This window comes from Leucopleurus acutus (assembly GCF_964270905.1).
Source record: "Leucopleurus acutus genome assembly, chromosome: 2".
In the NCBI taxonomy this organism is placed as follows: domain Eukaryota; kingdom Metazoa; phylum Chordata; class Mammalia; order Artiodactyla; family Delphinidae; genus Leucopleurus; species Leucopleurus acutus.
In genome coordinates, this window is record NC_139143.1 from 159093137 (window position 1) to 159109411 (window position 16275).

The 16275-nt window shown below is 41.9% G+C and overlaps 1 protein-coding gene across 1 annotated transcript in view; it reads left to right on the forward strand.

Annotated features, from left to right (window-relative positions):
• The window catches only part of ZMYND12 (zinc finger MYND-type containing 12), a gene marked incomplete at its 3' end in the record, with an annotated part of 33848 nt that extends 26289 nt beyond the window's left edge, over window positions 1-7559 (forward strand). The window contains exon 8 of the mRNA XM_082859593.1: window positions 7435-7559. Coding sequence (XP_082715719.1) covers window positions 7435-7559 — 125 coding nt within the window. The remainder of the gene's footprint in view (window positions 1-7434) is intronic.
• Between the last annotated feature and the right edge of the window lie 8716 nt (window positions 7560-16275).

Consider the following 16275-nt stretch of genomic DNA (forward strand, 5'->3'; position numbering starts at 1 on the left):
CATTTTTCTGGAGGAGGGGAAGTTACAATAAATATGTAATATAATTTCAGAGAGTGAAAAGCACTACAAAGAAAAGTAAAGCAGACAAGGGGAGAGAGGAGAGAGGATGGTTGGAGGAGGTCTTTCTGTGTGGGTGACATGGGAAAATTTAAGATGTCCTTACCCCGCTCCCTTCCTCCCTTCCTTTCTTCCTTCTTTCCTTTCATCAGCAAACTTTTACTAAGCACCTACTGTATACCAGGGCCTGGAAGAGCTCCCAGTCTGTGGGTTAAAATAGAGTGTGATAGTAAAGCCCAGGGCCCTGGGGGAGCACAAAAGAGGGACAGTGGCCCTATGTGGGATGGGGGTGAGAGGGGTTAGGGAACAGGGAACATTTCCATTGTATGTCCAAGTTTACAGTGGACAAAGCCTCTTTTCTACATTTCAGGGTCTCATTTTGCATTCAAGGAAGTCATTCCCCCAAGGTGTGTTAAGGGTGTTAGGTCTGCAAGAGGTCCTTGGAGAAAAGGGACACCTCTATCTACTAAGGATTGGCACCTCGCTTCCTTCAGGTCTGGACTCAGCTGTCTGCTTTTCAGTAAGGCTTTCCCTGCCCTCTGTCTGAAACGGCAAACCCCCACTGCCACCATTAATGCTTCCTGTTCCCCTTCCTGCTTTATTTTTTTCCTTAACATGAATCACTATTTAAGATACCATTGCATTTTAATTATTTGTCTTGTTTATTGCCTCTCTTCCCCACTATATTGTCAATTTCACAAGGGTAGGGATTTCTGCCTATAGTCACAGTACCTGGAACATAGTAGCCTTTCAATAAATATTTATTGAAAGACAGTAAGGAGAGAAAGAGGAAAGGAAAGAAGGAAGAAAGGAAGGAAGGGAGGGAGGGAGGAAGGAAATAAGGGAGAAAAGAAGAGATGGAGGGGGGTGAAAGCACCTGCTCGGCTTGCTGAGGCACCCCTTTCCCCTTTGCAAGTAGAGCCATGTGGCTGACAGGGTCTTGGTGCTCCAGTCAGGTGTCAGGCCTGAGCCCTTCAGGTGGGAGAGCCGAGTTCAGGACATTGGTCCACCAGAGACCTCCTGGCCCCTCGTAATATCAATCGGCGAGAGCTCTCCCAGAGACCTCAGTCTCAACGCTAAGACCCAGCTCCACTCAATGACCATCAAGCTCCAATGTTGGACACCCCATGTCAAACAACTAGCAAGACAGGAACACAACCCCACCCATTATCAGAGAGGCTGCCTAAAAACATAATAAGTTGACACCCCAAAACACACCACGAGACGCTGTCCTGCAGACCTGAAAGACAAGATCCAGCCTCATCCTCCAGAACACAGGCACCAGTCCCCTCCACCAGGAAGCCTACACAACCCACTGAACCAACCTTACCCACTGGGGGCAGACACCAAAAACAACGGGAATTTCGAACCTGCAGGCTGTGAAAAGTAGACCCCGAACCCAGCAAAATGAGAAGACAGAAAAATACACAGCAGATGAAAGAGCAAGGTAAAAACCCACCAGACCAAACAAATGAAGAGGAAATAGGCAGTCTTCCTGAAAAAGAATTCAGAGTAATAATAGTAAAGATGATCCCAAATCTTGGAAATAGAATGGAGAAAATGTAAGAAACATGTAACAAGGACCTAGAAGAACTAAAGAGCAAACAAACAATGATGTACAACACAATAAATGAAATTAAAAATTCTCTAGAGGGAATCAATAGCAGAATAACTGAGGCAGAAGAAAGGATAAGTGACCTGGAAGATAAAATAGTGGAAATAACTACCACAGAGCAGAAAAAAAAAAAAATGAAAAGAATTGAGGACAGTCTCAGAGACCTCTGGGACAACATGAAATGCACCAACATTCAAATTATAGGAGTCCCAGAAGAAGAAGAGAAAAAGAAAAGGACTGAGAAAATATTTGAAGAGATTATAGTTGAAAACTTCCCTAGTATGGGAAAGGAAATGGTCTATCAAGTCCAGGGAGCACAGAGAGTCCCATACAGGATAAATCCAAGGAGAAACATGCCAAGACACATATTAATCAACCATCAAAAATTAAATACAAAGAAAACATATTAAAAGCAGCAAGGGAAAAGCAACAAATAATATACAAGGAGATCCCCATAAGGTTAACAGCTGATCTTTCAGCAGAAACTCTGCAAGCCAGAAGGCAGTGGCAGGACATATTTAAAGTGATGAAAGGGAAAATCCTGCAACCAAGATTACTCTATCTAGCAAGGATCCCATTGAGATTCGACAGAGAAATTAAAAACTTTACAGACAAGCAAAACCTAAGAGAATTCAGCACCACCAAAGCAGCTTTACAACAAATGCTAAAGGAACTTCTCTAGGCAGGAAATACAAGAGAAGGAAAAGAACTACAATAACAAACCCAAAACAGTTAAGAAAATGGTAATAAGAACATACATATCGATAATTACCTTAAATGTAAATGGATTAAATGCTCCAACCAAAAGATATAGACTGGATGAATGGATACAAAAACAAGACCTGTATATATGCTGCTTACAAGAGATCCACTTCAGACCTAGGAACATGTACAGACTGAAAGTGAGGGGATGGAGAAAGATATTCCATGCAAATAGAAATCAAAAGAAAGCTGGAGTAGCAATTCTCATATAAGACAAAATGGACTTTAAAATAAAGACTATTACAAGAGACAAAGAAGGACACTACATAATGATCAAGGGATCAATCCAAGAAGATATAACAATTGTAAATATTTATGCACCCAATATAGGAGCACCTCAATACATAAGGCAAATGCTAACAGCCATAAAAGGGGAAATTGACAGTAACACAATCATAGTAGGGGACTTTAACACCTCACTTTCACCAATGGAAAGATCACCCAGAATGAAAATAAATAAGGAAACCCAAGCTTTAAATGATACATTAAACAAGATGGACTTAATTGATATTTATAGAACATTCCATCCAAAAACAACAGAATACACCTTATTCTCAAGTGCTCATGGAACATTCTCCAGGATGGATCATATCGTGGGTCACAAATCAAGCCTTGATAAATTTAAGAAAATTGAAATTGTATCAAGTACCTTTTCTGACCACAATGCTGTAAGACTAGACATCAATACAGGAAAAAAACTGTAAAAAATACAAATACATGGAGGCTAAACAGTACATTACTAAATAACCAAGAGATCACTGAAGAAATCAAAGAGGAAATTAAAAAATACCTAGAGGGCTTCCCTGGTGGCGCAGTGGTTGAGAGTCTGTCTGCCGATGCAGGGGACACGGGTTCGTGCCCTGGTCCAGGAGGATCACACATGCTGCAGAGTGCCTGGGCCCGTGAGCCATGGCCACTGAGCCTGCGCGTCCGGAGCCTGTGCTCCACAACGGAGAGGCTGCGGCAGTGAGAGGCCTGCGTACCGCAAAAAAAAAACCCCAAACCTAGAAACAAATGACAATGAAAACACGACGACCCAAAACCTATGGGATGCAGGAAAAGCAGTTCTAACAGGGAAGTTTATAGCAATACAATCCTACCTCAAGAAACAAGAAAAATCTCAAGCAACCTAACCTTACAGCATAAGCAATTAGAGAAAGAAGAACAAAAAAACCCCAAAGTTAGCAGAAGGAAAGAAATCATAAAGATCAGATCAGAAATAAATGAAAAAGAAATGAAGGAAACAATAGCAAAGATCAATAAAACTAAAAGCCGGTTCTTTGAGAAGATAAATAAAATTGATAAACCATTAGCCAGACTCATCAAGATAAAAAGGGAAAAGACTCAAAGCAATACAATTAGAAATGAAAAAGGAGAAGTAACAACTGACACTGCAGAAATACAAAGGATCATGAGAGATGACTACAAGCAACTATATGCCAATAATATGGACAACCTGGAAGAAATGGACAAATTCTTACAAAAGCACAACCTTCCAAGACTGAACCAAGAAGAAATAGAAAATAAAACAGAGCAATCACAAGCACTGAAATTCAGACTGTGATTAAAAGTCTTCCACAAAACAAAAGCCCAGGACCAGATGGCTTCACAGGCGAATCCTATCAAACATTTAGAAAGGAGCTAACACCTATCCTTTTCAAACTCTTCCAAAATATAGCAGAGGGAGGAACACTCCCAAACTCATTCTACGAGGCCACCGTCACCCTGATACCAAAACCAGACAAAGATGCCACAAAGAAAGAAAACTACAGGCCAGTATCAGTAATGAACCTAGATGCAAAAATCCTCAACAAAATACTAGCAAACAGGGATTCCCTGGTGGTGCAGTGGTTGAGAGTCTGCCTGCCGATGCAGGGGACACGGGTTCGTGCCCCGGTCCAGGAGGATCCCACATGCTGCAGAGCGGCTGGGCCCATGAGCCATGGCCGCTGAGCCTGCGCATCTGGAGCCTGTGCTCTGCAACAGGACAGGCCACAAGAGTGAGATGCCCGCGTACTGCAAAAAAAAAAAAAAAAAAAAAACCTAGCAAACAGAATCCAACAGTGCATTAAAAGTATCATACACCACGATCAAGTGGGGATTATCCCAGGAATGCAAGGATTCTTCAATATATGCAGATCAATCAATGTGAAAAACCATATTAACAAACTGAAGGAGAAAAACCGTATTATCATCTCAATAGATGCAGAAAAAGCTTTCAACAAAATTCAACACCCATTTATGATAAAAACCCTCCAGAAAGTAGGCATAGAGGGAAATTACCTCAGCATAATAAAGGCCATATATGACAAACCCAGAGCCAACATCATTCTCAATGGTGAAAAACTGAAACCATTTCTACTAAGATCAGGAACAAGACAAGGTTGCCCACTCTCACCACTCTTATTCAACATAGTTTTGGAAGTTTTAGCCACAGCAATCAGAGAAGGAAAAGAAATAAAAAGAATCCACATCGGAAAAGAAGAAGTAAAACCGTTACTGTTTGCAGATGACATGATAGTATACATAGAGAATCCTAAAGATGCTACCAGAAAACTACTAGAGCTAATCAATGAATTTGGTAAAGTAGCAGGATACAAAATTAATGCAGTCTCTTGCATTCCTTTATGCTAATGATGAAATATCTAAAAGAGAAATTAAGGAAACACTCCCATTTACCGTTGCAACAAAAAGAATAAAATACCTAAGAATAAACCTACCTAAGGAGACAAAAGACCTGTATGCAGAAAACTATAAGACACTGATGAAAGAAATTAAAGATGATACATACAGATGGAGAGATATACCATGTTCTTGGATTGGAAGAATCAACATTGTGAAAATGACTCTACTACCCAAAGCAATCTACAGATTCAGTGCAATCCCTATCAAACTACCAATGGCAATTTTCACAGAACTAGAACAAAAAATTTCACAATTTGTATGGAAACACAAAAGATCCCAAATAGCCAAAGCAATCTTGAGAAAGAAAAACGGAGCTGGAGGAATCAGGCTCCTTGAATTCAGACAGTACTACAAAGCTACAGTAATCAAGACTATGGTACTGGCACAAAAACAGAAATATAGATCAGTGGAACAGGATAGAAAGCCCAGAGATAAACCCACGCACATATGGTCACCTTATCTTTGATAAAGGAGGCAAGAATATACAATGGAGAAAAGACAGCCTCTTCAATAAGTGGTGCTGGGAAAACTGGACAGCTAAATGTAAAAGAATGAAATTAGAACACTCCCTAACACCATACACAAAAATAAACTCAAAGTGGATTAAAGACCTAAATATAAGGCCAGACACTATAAAACTCTTAGAGGAAAACATAGGCAGAGCACTCTCTGACATAAATCACAGCAAGATCCTTTTTGACCCACCTCCTAGAGAAATGGAAATAAAAACAAAAGTAAAGAAATGGGACCTAATGAAACTTAAAAGCTTTTGCACAGCAAAGGAAACCATAAAGAAGACGAAAAGACAACTCTCAGAATGGGAGAAAATATTTTCAAACAAAGCAGCTGGCAAAGGATTAATCTCCAAAATATACAAGCAGCTCAACAACTAAAAAACAAACAACCCAATCCAAAAATGGGCAGAAGACCTAAATAAACATTTCTCCAAAGAAGATATACAGATTGCCAACAAACACATGAAAGTATGCTTAACATCACTAATCATTAGAGAAATGCAAATCAAAACTACAATGAGGTATCACCTCACACCAGTCAGAATGGCCATCATCAAAAAATCTACAAACAATAAATGCTGGAGAGGGTGTGGAGAAAAGGAACGCTCTTGCACTTTTGGTGGGAATGTAAATTGATACAGCCACTATGGAGAACAGTATGCAGGTTCCTTAAAAATCTAAACATAGAACTACCATACGACCCAGCAATCCCACTACTGGGCATATACCCTGAGAAAACCGTAATTCAAAAAGAGTCATGTACCACAAAGTTCACTGCAGCTCTATTTACAATGGCCAGGACATGGAAGCAACCTAAGTTTTCATCGACAGATGAATGGGTAAAGATGTGGTACATATATAAAATGGAATATTACTCAGCCATAAAAAGAAACGAAATTGAGTTATTTGTAGTGAGGTGGATGGACCTAGAGTCAGTCATACAGAGTGAAGTAAGTCAGAAAGAGAAAAACAAATACCATATGCTAACACATATATATGAAATCTAAAGAAAAAAATGGTTCTGAAGAACCTAGGGGCAGGACAGGAATAAAGATGCATACGTAGAGAATGGACTTGAGGACATGGGGAGGGGGAAGGGTAAGCAGGGATGAAGTGAGACAGTGGCATGGACATGTATACACTACCAAATGTAAAATAGCTGGTGGGAAGCAGCCGCAGAGCACAGGGAGATCAGCTCGGTGCTTTGAGTCCACCTAGAGGGGTGGGCTAGGGAGGGTGGGAGGGAGACGCAAGAGGGAGGAGATATGGGGATATATGTATATGTATAGCTGATTCACTTTGTTATACAGCAGAAACTAACACAGCATTGTAAAGCAATTATACTCCAATAAAGATGTTTAAAAAAAAAAAAAAAGAAGAAGAGGAAGAGATGGAGGGGGGAAGGGCCAGCTAGAGCCTGTCCCAAGTTGTCCTGTGAAGCGTCTGTCAAAACTCTGGGCTGCTTGGCCCCCCAGATGGCAACTTACTTGTGGCACCTTCCGTTTCTATGCCTCCCAATGTTGGTTCAAAGGGCCCTGAAATGTAGAAAAGAGGCTTTGTCCACTGTAAGCCCAGTGACCATGTTTTCCTGTTCCTTAACCGCTCTCACCCTCATCCCACGTATGTGGTTAGCTGTGAAGACCCAGTGTATGTTCACAAGTTTCCACAAAGAACTCAGTGGCTGTGTGAGAAGCTGAAGGGTCCTTTCCCATGTTTTTGTGGTCGAGCAGAGATGGGCTTTCCAATGTAATGCTTTTCTGTGACAACTTCCTTTTGTCACTGCAATTCTATTTCAGGCAGAGGAATACGCCATGAGAGCCCTGGATCTAGCCAAAGAACAGCAGCTCAGTGTCCATGAACAAAACACCATTCAAGACTTACTAAATCTCATCTCAGCTGAGGAAGCTCATTCCATTACTTGGTGACCCAAGAGCTCTGCATCATGGACTATTGAGCATCTAATGTATTCCAGCATTGCACAGCTGCTTTGAGGTGCTATGAATTGCTGAAGTGCCCACCCTCTTCCCCTGGGATTGCGCTCATAGCTGTGTTTTTATCATTTCACAGCATATGTTGGGGAATATAGAGCTTTTGGCACAGAAATCAGTAAAACTCTTGTTTATCATGACTTTGCACGACTTTGAATAATGTGTTATCAGTTCACTAACAAGGTATTTATAATTAAACTGCAAATAGTTTATCCTATTTCTCAGAGGTCTCCTGGTGATGCATTCTTCATAGATCTTTGCCAAAGAAAGGGGTAGGGAATAGAGCTATACTGGAGTAAGGTTTCTCTATTCTACTGTGATTAAGTTAGCATTAATCTGAGGTAGATTGTGATTAAAATGCCCATTATAATTCCTAAAGCAATCACTAAGAAAAGTAATCTAAAAAACAGTTAAAATCAACAAGGAAATTAAAATGGTACACTAGAAAAGATCCACTTAATGCAAAAGAAGGCAGTAAAGGAGGAATGGAGGAACAAAAAGATGTGAGACATATAGAAAACAAATAGCAAAATGCAGACGTAAATTGTAGGTCTTTGCCAGAAAAGGCCCCTGGGCCTTTCAAGGAGCTCCAGTATGGATTGGCCGAGTTACCATTCCACACTGGTGTCTCTTTTCTCAGACAATTATTTGAAGGGGATGTGAGCCATCTATACTGTCTAGGGGGGAAGTACTCTGGAAGGTCCCCTGTGATGTAGGGGACAGAGTGTAGGCATTGGAGCAGACATGCCTGGGTTCAAATCCCAGCTTTCTCACGTAACAGCTCTCTGACCTTGATTCACCACCTCCCACCCCTCCACACACACCCAACCTCCTCATTATGTTCTAAAATGGCCCAGGTGTGGCCATGGCTGTATCAGCTAGTACCATCGAGGACTCTGGTCAGTTAGTGCATCCTTTTTTTCTCCAGACTCGCTAAGCAGCCTGCCCATGACCACTTTGCTTCCTGGGTAGATCTGTACCAGGGAGAGGTTATGCAAATCAAGGACCTGTCGGAGAGTTTTATGTTCCTGACTTATATTATTTCCCTCAGGCCCATATAATAAAAATATGTCAGATGGCCACCCTGCACCTTCAGGTCTAGGTAAAATCCGCTTGGGGCACTCTTATGCTTCTGCAAGATGGCTATGAAGTCCCAGGGCCTTACTTTTCTGTCTCTCACTTCAGTTTTTAGCTTCAATTATCAATACTCTGTCACTCTCCACATCTTGTCTTGTAGCTGTGTTTTTGTCTCTTTAGGGACACATCCCTTCTTGATTCTCACCTGCTAACCCCAGATATGAGCCAGCTCTTTCAAATAGATGTTGAATGAAGATTGGAGGAGTGAGGAGAAGGATCAATGGCAGATAATTTAAAAGAAAATATTAGAACTTCCTTATTCAAAAAGTCCTTCAAAGTCCATTTCATTAAACTCTAGTTCTCTTCTCTACCATAGTCATTGGCCCCTTTCTCTTTTTCCCCCCTCCCTCACCTGTTTTCTGTTCTCTCCACCCCTGAATTCTTGCTCATGACTCCTTCCCCATTGAGTATATTTATAAAATTACTGTTTCACTTTATTGTTCCTATTGACTGATTTTCCTCTTGGTTATGGCTCATAATTTTCTGCTTTTTCACATCATGTCTAGAAATTTAATTTTCAGTCTTTCTGCTTTTCTAACACTTGCATTAAGGCTATAAATTTTCCTCTAAATGCTGCTTTCATTGATACCGCATATTACGAAATGCATTTTTATTATCATTTGCTCTAAATATTTCTTAATTTTTTATGACTCATGAGTCATTTAGAAGTATGATTCTTAATTTCTTTCTTTTTTTTTTTTTTTGTGGTACGCGGGTCTGTCACTGCTGCGGCCTCTCCTGTTGCGGAGCATAGGCTCCGGATGCGCAGGCTCAGCGGCCATGGCTCACGGGCCCAGCCGTTCCACGGCATGTGGGATCTTCCCGGACCGGGCACGAACCCGCGTCCCCTGCATCGGCAGGCGGACTCTCAACCACTGCGCCACCAGGGAAGCCCTTAAATCTATAATTTTGTGCCTTCTATTTGTACTGCACTTTCTTTTTTCCCTCTTCTTTCTTCTAGATTGATTATGTATTTTTTCTCATTCCATTTTCTACCCCCTGTCTGCTAGTTTGTAGGTTACACACTGTGTTTCTATTCTTTAAGTGATTACTCCAGAAATTCAAATATTCATTCCTAACATCAACGTCTAAAGTTATTCAGGATGTTTACCCTCATCCTGGACCGTACAAGGGCTTTAAAATTTTTTAATTCCATTTGCTTCCCCCTAACTTATATATTGTTACTGTTATTTATTTCAAGTATATCTTAAACCCACAAATCACAATTATTATTATTTTATAAAGTCATTATTATTTTATAAAGTCATCATATTCCTTCTTGCTTTTCACACCCTCTATCTGGGTTCACAGTACTGATAAATCCTTTAGTATTTCCTATGGTGAGGGTTTGCTGATGGCAAATACTCAGATTTTCTTTCTTTCACTAATTTGATAATGTTTTATTCTGCCCTCTTTTTTTGACTCATCAACGAAAATGTATCTCACTTTCATACATGATACAGTGATGCAGGACATAATCTCAATTCTGAAGATCTCTGTGAAATGTGATTTACTTGACCTAAAAAGGTATATGCAGGTTCAAGAAAACCAGGAATTCTTGGGAGATAAGAACATCTCTTAATCATTCTACCAGGTAACCTTTCCTAAGCATCTTCAGCAGAATTTGCAGGTGTGGAGCTGAGGGATCATCTCTGAAAGTCCTGGCTAAATTTTTTCTACTAGCAAGCACATAGCAGTGTTACAAATTATATCATGTTGTCTATGAACATTTATTTAACAAAAATTCACATTGAGTAGTTGCTCTGAGTACCAACTCTCCAATGTTTTATCATTGCACAACTTTGGACCTGCGCTGTGCCATAGGTCCTCAGATGACCAAGATTAGAACCAAGGTGCTCTACCACCGCTAGGTCCTACTATAGATGTATATCATGAAAGTGAGGTTTCTGTATTCATGATGGCTCTATGAAGCATAATATCTCTCAAGAACAAGAGGTCAAACAAAACACACATCTGGCAAAGTAGATGCTTCAGGAAAGATGATGAAGCATTACTTGAATGACAAACCACATCATCATTTTGTTTGCTAGAAAAAGTACGTTTTTCCTGATATTCATCAAGATTGATGGTGATGAGTTGGAGATAAATATTTTATTTAATATATATGCTTACACAGACACAGTTTCAATAGTTAATAAATACTTAAATAAACAGCAGCACGTTTGAAAAGCATATAAGCAAGGTTACTATTGAGATCAGTATATAAAACCAAGATGATATATTATAAATGTTGTCCCTTGCTTGTGAACCTTTCTAAGGAGTGCAGAAACAATCCTAGTGATCAAGGGAGAAAAGCTTTCAATGAAAAAAGACCATTCAGAGTTTGAAAGTCATGTTTCACCACAAGAAACAATACTGGATGTGAGGGATAAGGAAGATAGCAGCCAAAGAATGACACCTGAAGTGTGTTTTCTTTCCTTCTGGTTTGAGCAAGTGGTTGGCGTTGTGCCCTCAGGTGAGGAGGTCCTGGAAGAGGAGGGAGTCTGCGGGAGAGAGAGGAATGTGAATTCAGATTGGGGCGTGGTGAGTTTAAGATACTTACGAGACATTTGAGGGGAGATGAAAAGGCAGGCAACTGCACAGGCAATCTGACATTAAGAAAAGAACTCTGAGTTCGAGAGATAAATTTGAGAGCATCGTGTAGGTTGTAATTAATACTGTGGAAACAAAGGAAATCACCTAGGGAATAGAAGAGAGATAAGGAAGGGAAGAGAGCCCCAGGAAATGCCCTGAAACAGAACGTTTAATAGAGAAGAGGGGAACCCAGCAGACGAGGGTGACATAATTTCAGATTTATTCAGAGTATTCATACAAAGGATTCCCATAGATCTTTCAACCAGATTCCCCAGATGTTAACATTTTACCATATTTGCCTCATCATTTCCTCTATATAGATACCCATTATTTTCTGAACCATTTGAAAGAAAGTTGCAAACACTATGCCCGTTTATCCCTCAATATTTAATGTGGTTCTTCTAAAAACAAGGAAATTCTTACATATTCTCATCAGTACAATCATCGAAATCAGGAAACTAGGGACTTCCCTGGTGGAGCAGTGGTTAAGAATCCTCCTGCCAATTCAGGGACACGGGTTCAAGCCATGGTCCGGGAAGATCCCACATGCCGCGGAGCAACTAAGCCCATGCGCCACAAGTACTGAGCCTGCGCTCTGGAGTCCGTGAGCCACAACTACTGAGCCCGCGAGCCACAACTACTGAAGCCGCCGTGTCTAGAGCCCGTGCTACGCAACAAGAGAAGCCACCGCAATGAGAAGCCCCCGCACTGCAACAAAGAGTAGCCCCTGCTCACCGCAACTAGAGGAAGCCCGCATGCAGCAACAAAGACCCAACACAGCCAAAAATAAATAAATAAATATTTTTTTTAAAAAAGGAAATTAATCATTGATAGGATGCTATCAAACAATGAAATACAGACTTTAGTTCAGATATCACCAATTGTCATAATGATGTTCTTTAGAGCAAAAGAACATCCCTGAGCAGGCAGTGCATTCAGTTGCTGTCTCTTTAGGCCTTTAAACGTGACACAGTGTCCTGCTACTCAAATCTTCTCTGACTTATGAGAAATTCAGCCAAACTTTTCCAACAAATGAAGAAGCCAAGGCCTTTGGGAGCTCTGAAGAGCTGTGACTCACTGAGGTACAGTAGATCCGAGGCCAGTGGAAGAGCCGTAATCCTTGGGGGAAGGCTCTTCCCTGATTGAGGGAATTCCTGCAGTGAAAAACGCAGCTGCAGGAAAAGCAGTGAAATGGGAACCAGCATGACAGCCAGGTGGGTGTCAGCAGCATGAAGCTGGGATCGTTTCGGGGGATGACCGTGGAACCCTGGAAAACAGAAGAGGAAGTCCCATAGGCTTATTCCTTGGGGAGAGGAAATCCCAAGATCTAGCAACTGGGGACGGTGTCTGTAGCCAGCCTAAAGATCTTTCTACTGGTGCCCTGTCAGCATGGTTGCTGACAGTCAGGATGGTGGGGAAGCAGTCACCACCCTTCTCAAAGGACCTCGGGCCCCACCAAACACACTGGTCTACGATGCAGTAAATGCAGTTCTTTTGGGACAACTGGGGGAAGTGTATATGAACTGGGAATTAGATGCTGTCAAGGAATTACTGTTAATTTTGTTATACGTGGTAAAGGCATAAGGAAATCTCTTTTTAAAATGAGATGCCTGCTGAAGTATGCCGGGGAGAAAAGATATGGTGTGTGGAAATTGTTTTTAAATGCTTAAGAAGAAGAAGTAGGTAGATGCAGTAAAAATAGAAAATTTTGATAATTTAAAATTTGAGGACTTTACTAAACCATCCTCTCAACTTTTGTGTAGTTTGCAGAATTTCATATATCAATAGAATAAAAAAGAAATACAGGTCACACTCCCCAGTGTTTGGGTTGAAGGACAGTATGAGCGGTACAACAGAGTAGCATCCCTGGTTGCAACAAAGCAGCGTTATCCCTGTGACTCTCTGACCTCAGGGTGGGCTCCCTGACCCTCACAAGTTGAGGAACAGCCTTTGTTCAAGGGTCTCAGGCCTGGTGCTGATTGGAGTTAGTTCCTAAAGGCCTTAGCACTGCTTCTCCCAGGAAGCCTTTTGAAATATGCAGACAAAGTCGAATGGCTCTTCCGGTGCGGACCGAAATCTTTCCAGTCCCCTGGGATCCTTCCTGCACCACACAGCCATTCTTACACACAGCAAGCTCTCACTTGCTATTTGAATCTTCATTGTAAAGTCAGTCCGGGAGAGCATGTTGAGCAGGCCCACGACAAGCTCATACCATCTGCATTAGTATTTTCCTCCATCATCTTGACAGTTGAGAGTTGGCAATATTACAATTCAGACAGCACTCTGCATTTGAAAGGAAAATTATGGTTTTTCAGAATGCAGCTGGTGTGCAAGTGAATAGGATGAAGTTTCTATGAAGCCTTTTCCTCATTTTATGATATGAAAATAATAAAATGTAGATTCAGCGTGATACTTACTGAAAAAGAACCACCAAAAGGGACAGAGTTTGGGGGACAAAGGCAAACAACGCATTCTGTTCCATGGTAATAATTTTAATAAAAAGCAAAACCAGCAAAACAATCATTTAGAAATGATTTCTTCTCTGTGGGAGAAGTTAACATTCTTATTGCTGTTCAAACCACTTGGAAATGAGCTCTTTGGGTGCCTAGTTAAGATATATTCTTCACAGCACGTTTTCAGTTTGCCAATTAGGCAGGAAAAACTACAATTCACTTTCCTGGGGGGAACTTAGCTGAAGTACAGCCCACAGGTGAGACACAGCCTCAAAGATCACTAAGTTTAGGAGCAAACCAAAAAGATTTCTCTTGTGTGAAAACAGAGGAAGACAGAACAGGCAGAGAAGCAGTGTTTTCAAGCGTTTTTCTTCAAGTCAGTTCTGCACATTATAATAGGACACTGGCTTCTGAGAAATCCATCACACATGCTACCTCCCTGGAATTGAGATGTTTTAATGCATCGGTGTATCAGTTTCTTCCTTGGTTACCCAGTGGCACTGGTGTGCTGGTAAATGTTTAACAGGTAGCTCTCCAGGGGAGATACTTGGTATATAGTGTTTGCCCATCTCTGTGGGGTAAATATTCCCTCCATGGCTGACTTCAAACTACTAATATGATGTCACTGAACAATGCAGTTGGGAACAGATGCTCAGTTGCACACAATTATATGGCATTTCCACTGTACAAATACAACAGATGTCAATAACCTCAGGAGCACAGACAATAGTAAAAGGTAATAAAAATAATTAGGAAGTGATAAGTTTTGAATATTTATTACCTATATTTTTAATATACTTTAATTTTAGGTTTATATAATTTAATTAATTAATTTTTTTTTTTTTGGCGGTACGTGGGGCTCTCACTCTTGTGGCCTCTCCCGTTGCGGAGCACAGGCTCCAGACGCGCAGACTCAGCGGCCATGGCTCACGGGCCCAGCCGCTCCACGGCATGTGGGATCTTCCCGGACCGGGGCACGAACCCGTGTCCCCTGCATCGGCAGGCGGACTCTCAACCACTGCGCTACCAGGGAAGCCCTATAATTTAATTTTTAATTGTGGCTGCATCTAAGAACCAGCCCACAAAATTCCTGAAACTGTAACAATCCGCTCTCATGGGCTGGTCCAAGCCGGCTCCACCACAACACTGGTACTCTGGGGACCTCCAGGTGGGACTAAACAAACCAGCCACCTGCCTGGTCTTGCCTTCACGAAGATCTTTATTAGTTCTAGACTAAGAACCCCAGCTCTCCACTTATAGTAGAGCAGTGTTCCTTCTACATAGAAGATTCTGGGGGTCCGACTCGGGACAGGCCCAGGACAGCAGAATTTCAGCTGTTTTATTGGCTAGTTCCATCTGCTCTCAGGGCTGTCATCCCTGCCAAGTCCAGATGGTGCTGTTGGGCTATCAGAGTTCCCTGCACAGCTCTGCGCCCCTGCCCCCCAGCCTTCTGCACTCCCCTCACCCTCTGTTTGACAGATTTAATTCAAATCCCTGGCACCTCCTCCTTCCATTTGATGCAAAGCCAGCAAGCCTCATACAGGAAGAGCCAGAGAAACCAGGTGCTAAATCATACAAGGTCACGCTGCTCCTCCACTCTCCAGCCTCCCAGGTGTCTGAGGCAGCCTTTCCTCTAGGACTTTTCTAAGCCAGATACACCCCCTATATCTTACACTAGAGCATCACAGAATCTCAGGGATGGATGGGAACTTTCAGTCCTTAAGCCTAGACCGCAGCATGCTTAAGCAGCCACCAGTCCTATCCCCTCCCTCCCCCGCATCTCTTTTTCCAGCTGTAAAGCTGCTGTCTGCCAGCTTTTACCCCTTGGCACTGAGCCATGATCACGGGCGGGAGCTGTTGGGGATTGCTGACAGTGGAGAAAGCAAGAGGAAAGGAACTTGCTGAAAGCCAGACTTGTGGTTAAGAGCTTCACATTCAAGATTGTGTTTATTTATTACATTTATAGGTGATGATGCAAAGGTTAAGCAAGATTAAGTGACTTTCCTGAGGTCACATAAGCCATAAGTTATCAAGTCAGGATTTGAACCAGGGCTAACCCAAACTAGCACCATTTACATCAATCCGTGTTGCCTTCCGTAAAGCGTGATGACCCCAACAGCTAGTGGTGATGATGGTGGTTGCCATGCCCGGCTAGGGTAGTGGGAATGAAAAATATATCACCCTAAGGGATGGCACTTGAGTGCTTCTTGGGGAGGGAGTGGTCTTTGCTTAGGAAAATGCCTTTAATAAGCCATCCGTGACAGAAGGTGAAATCTTGAAGGTAGAGGTGTTGGCAGGAATCATATTAGGAAAAGGAATGGCTATGCTGCCGTCCATGAGAACATACGTGGCTTTAGTTTGTCCTGAGAAGGGAGTCAGGTACCACATGGAGTGGAAGGTGAGTGGATTCCTCTGTAGAGTACAGAAGAACATTTTATGAATGGGGGTACCACGTTTGCATTGCTGCA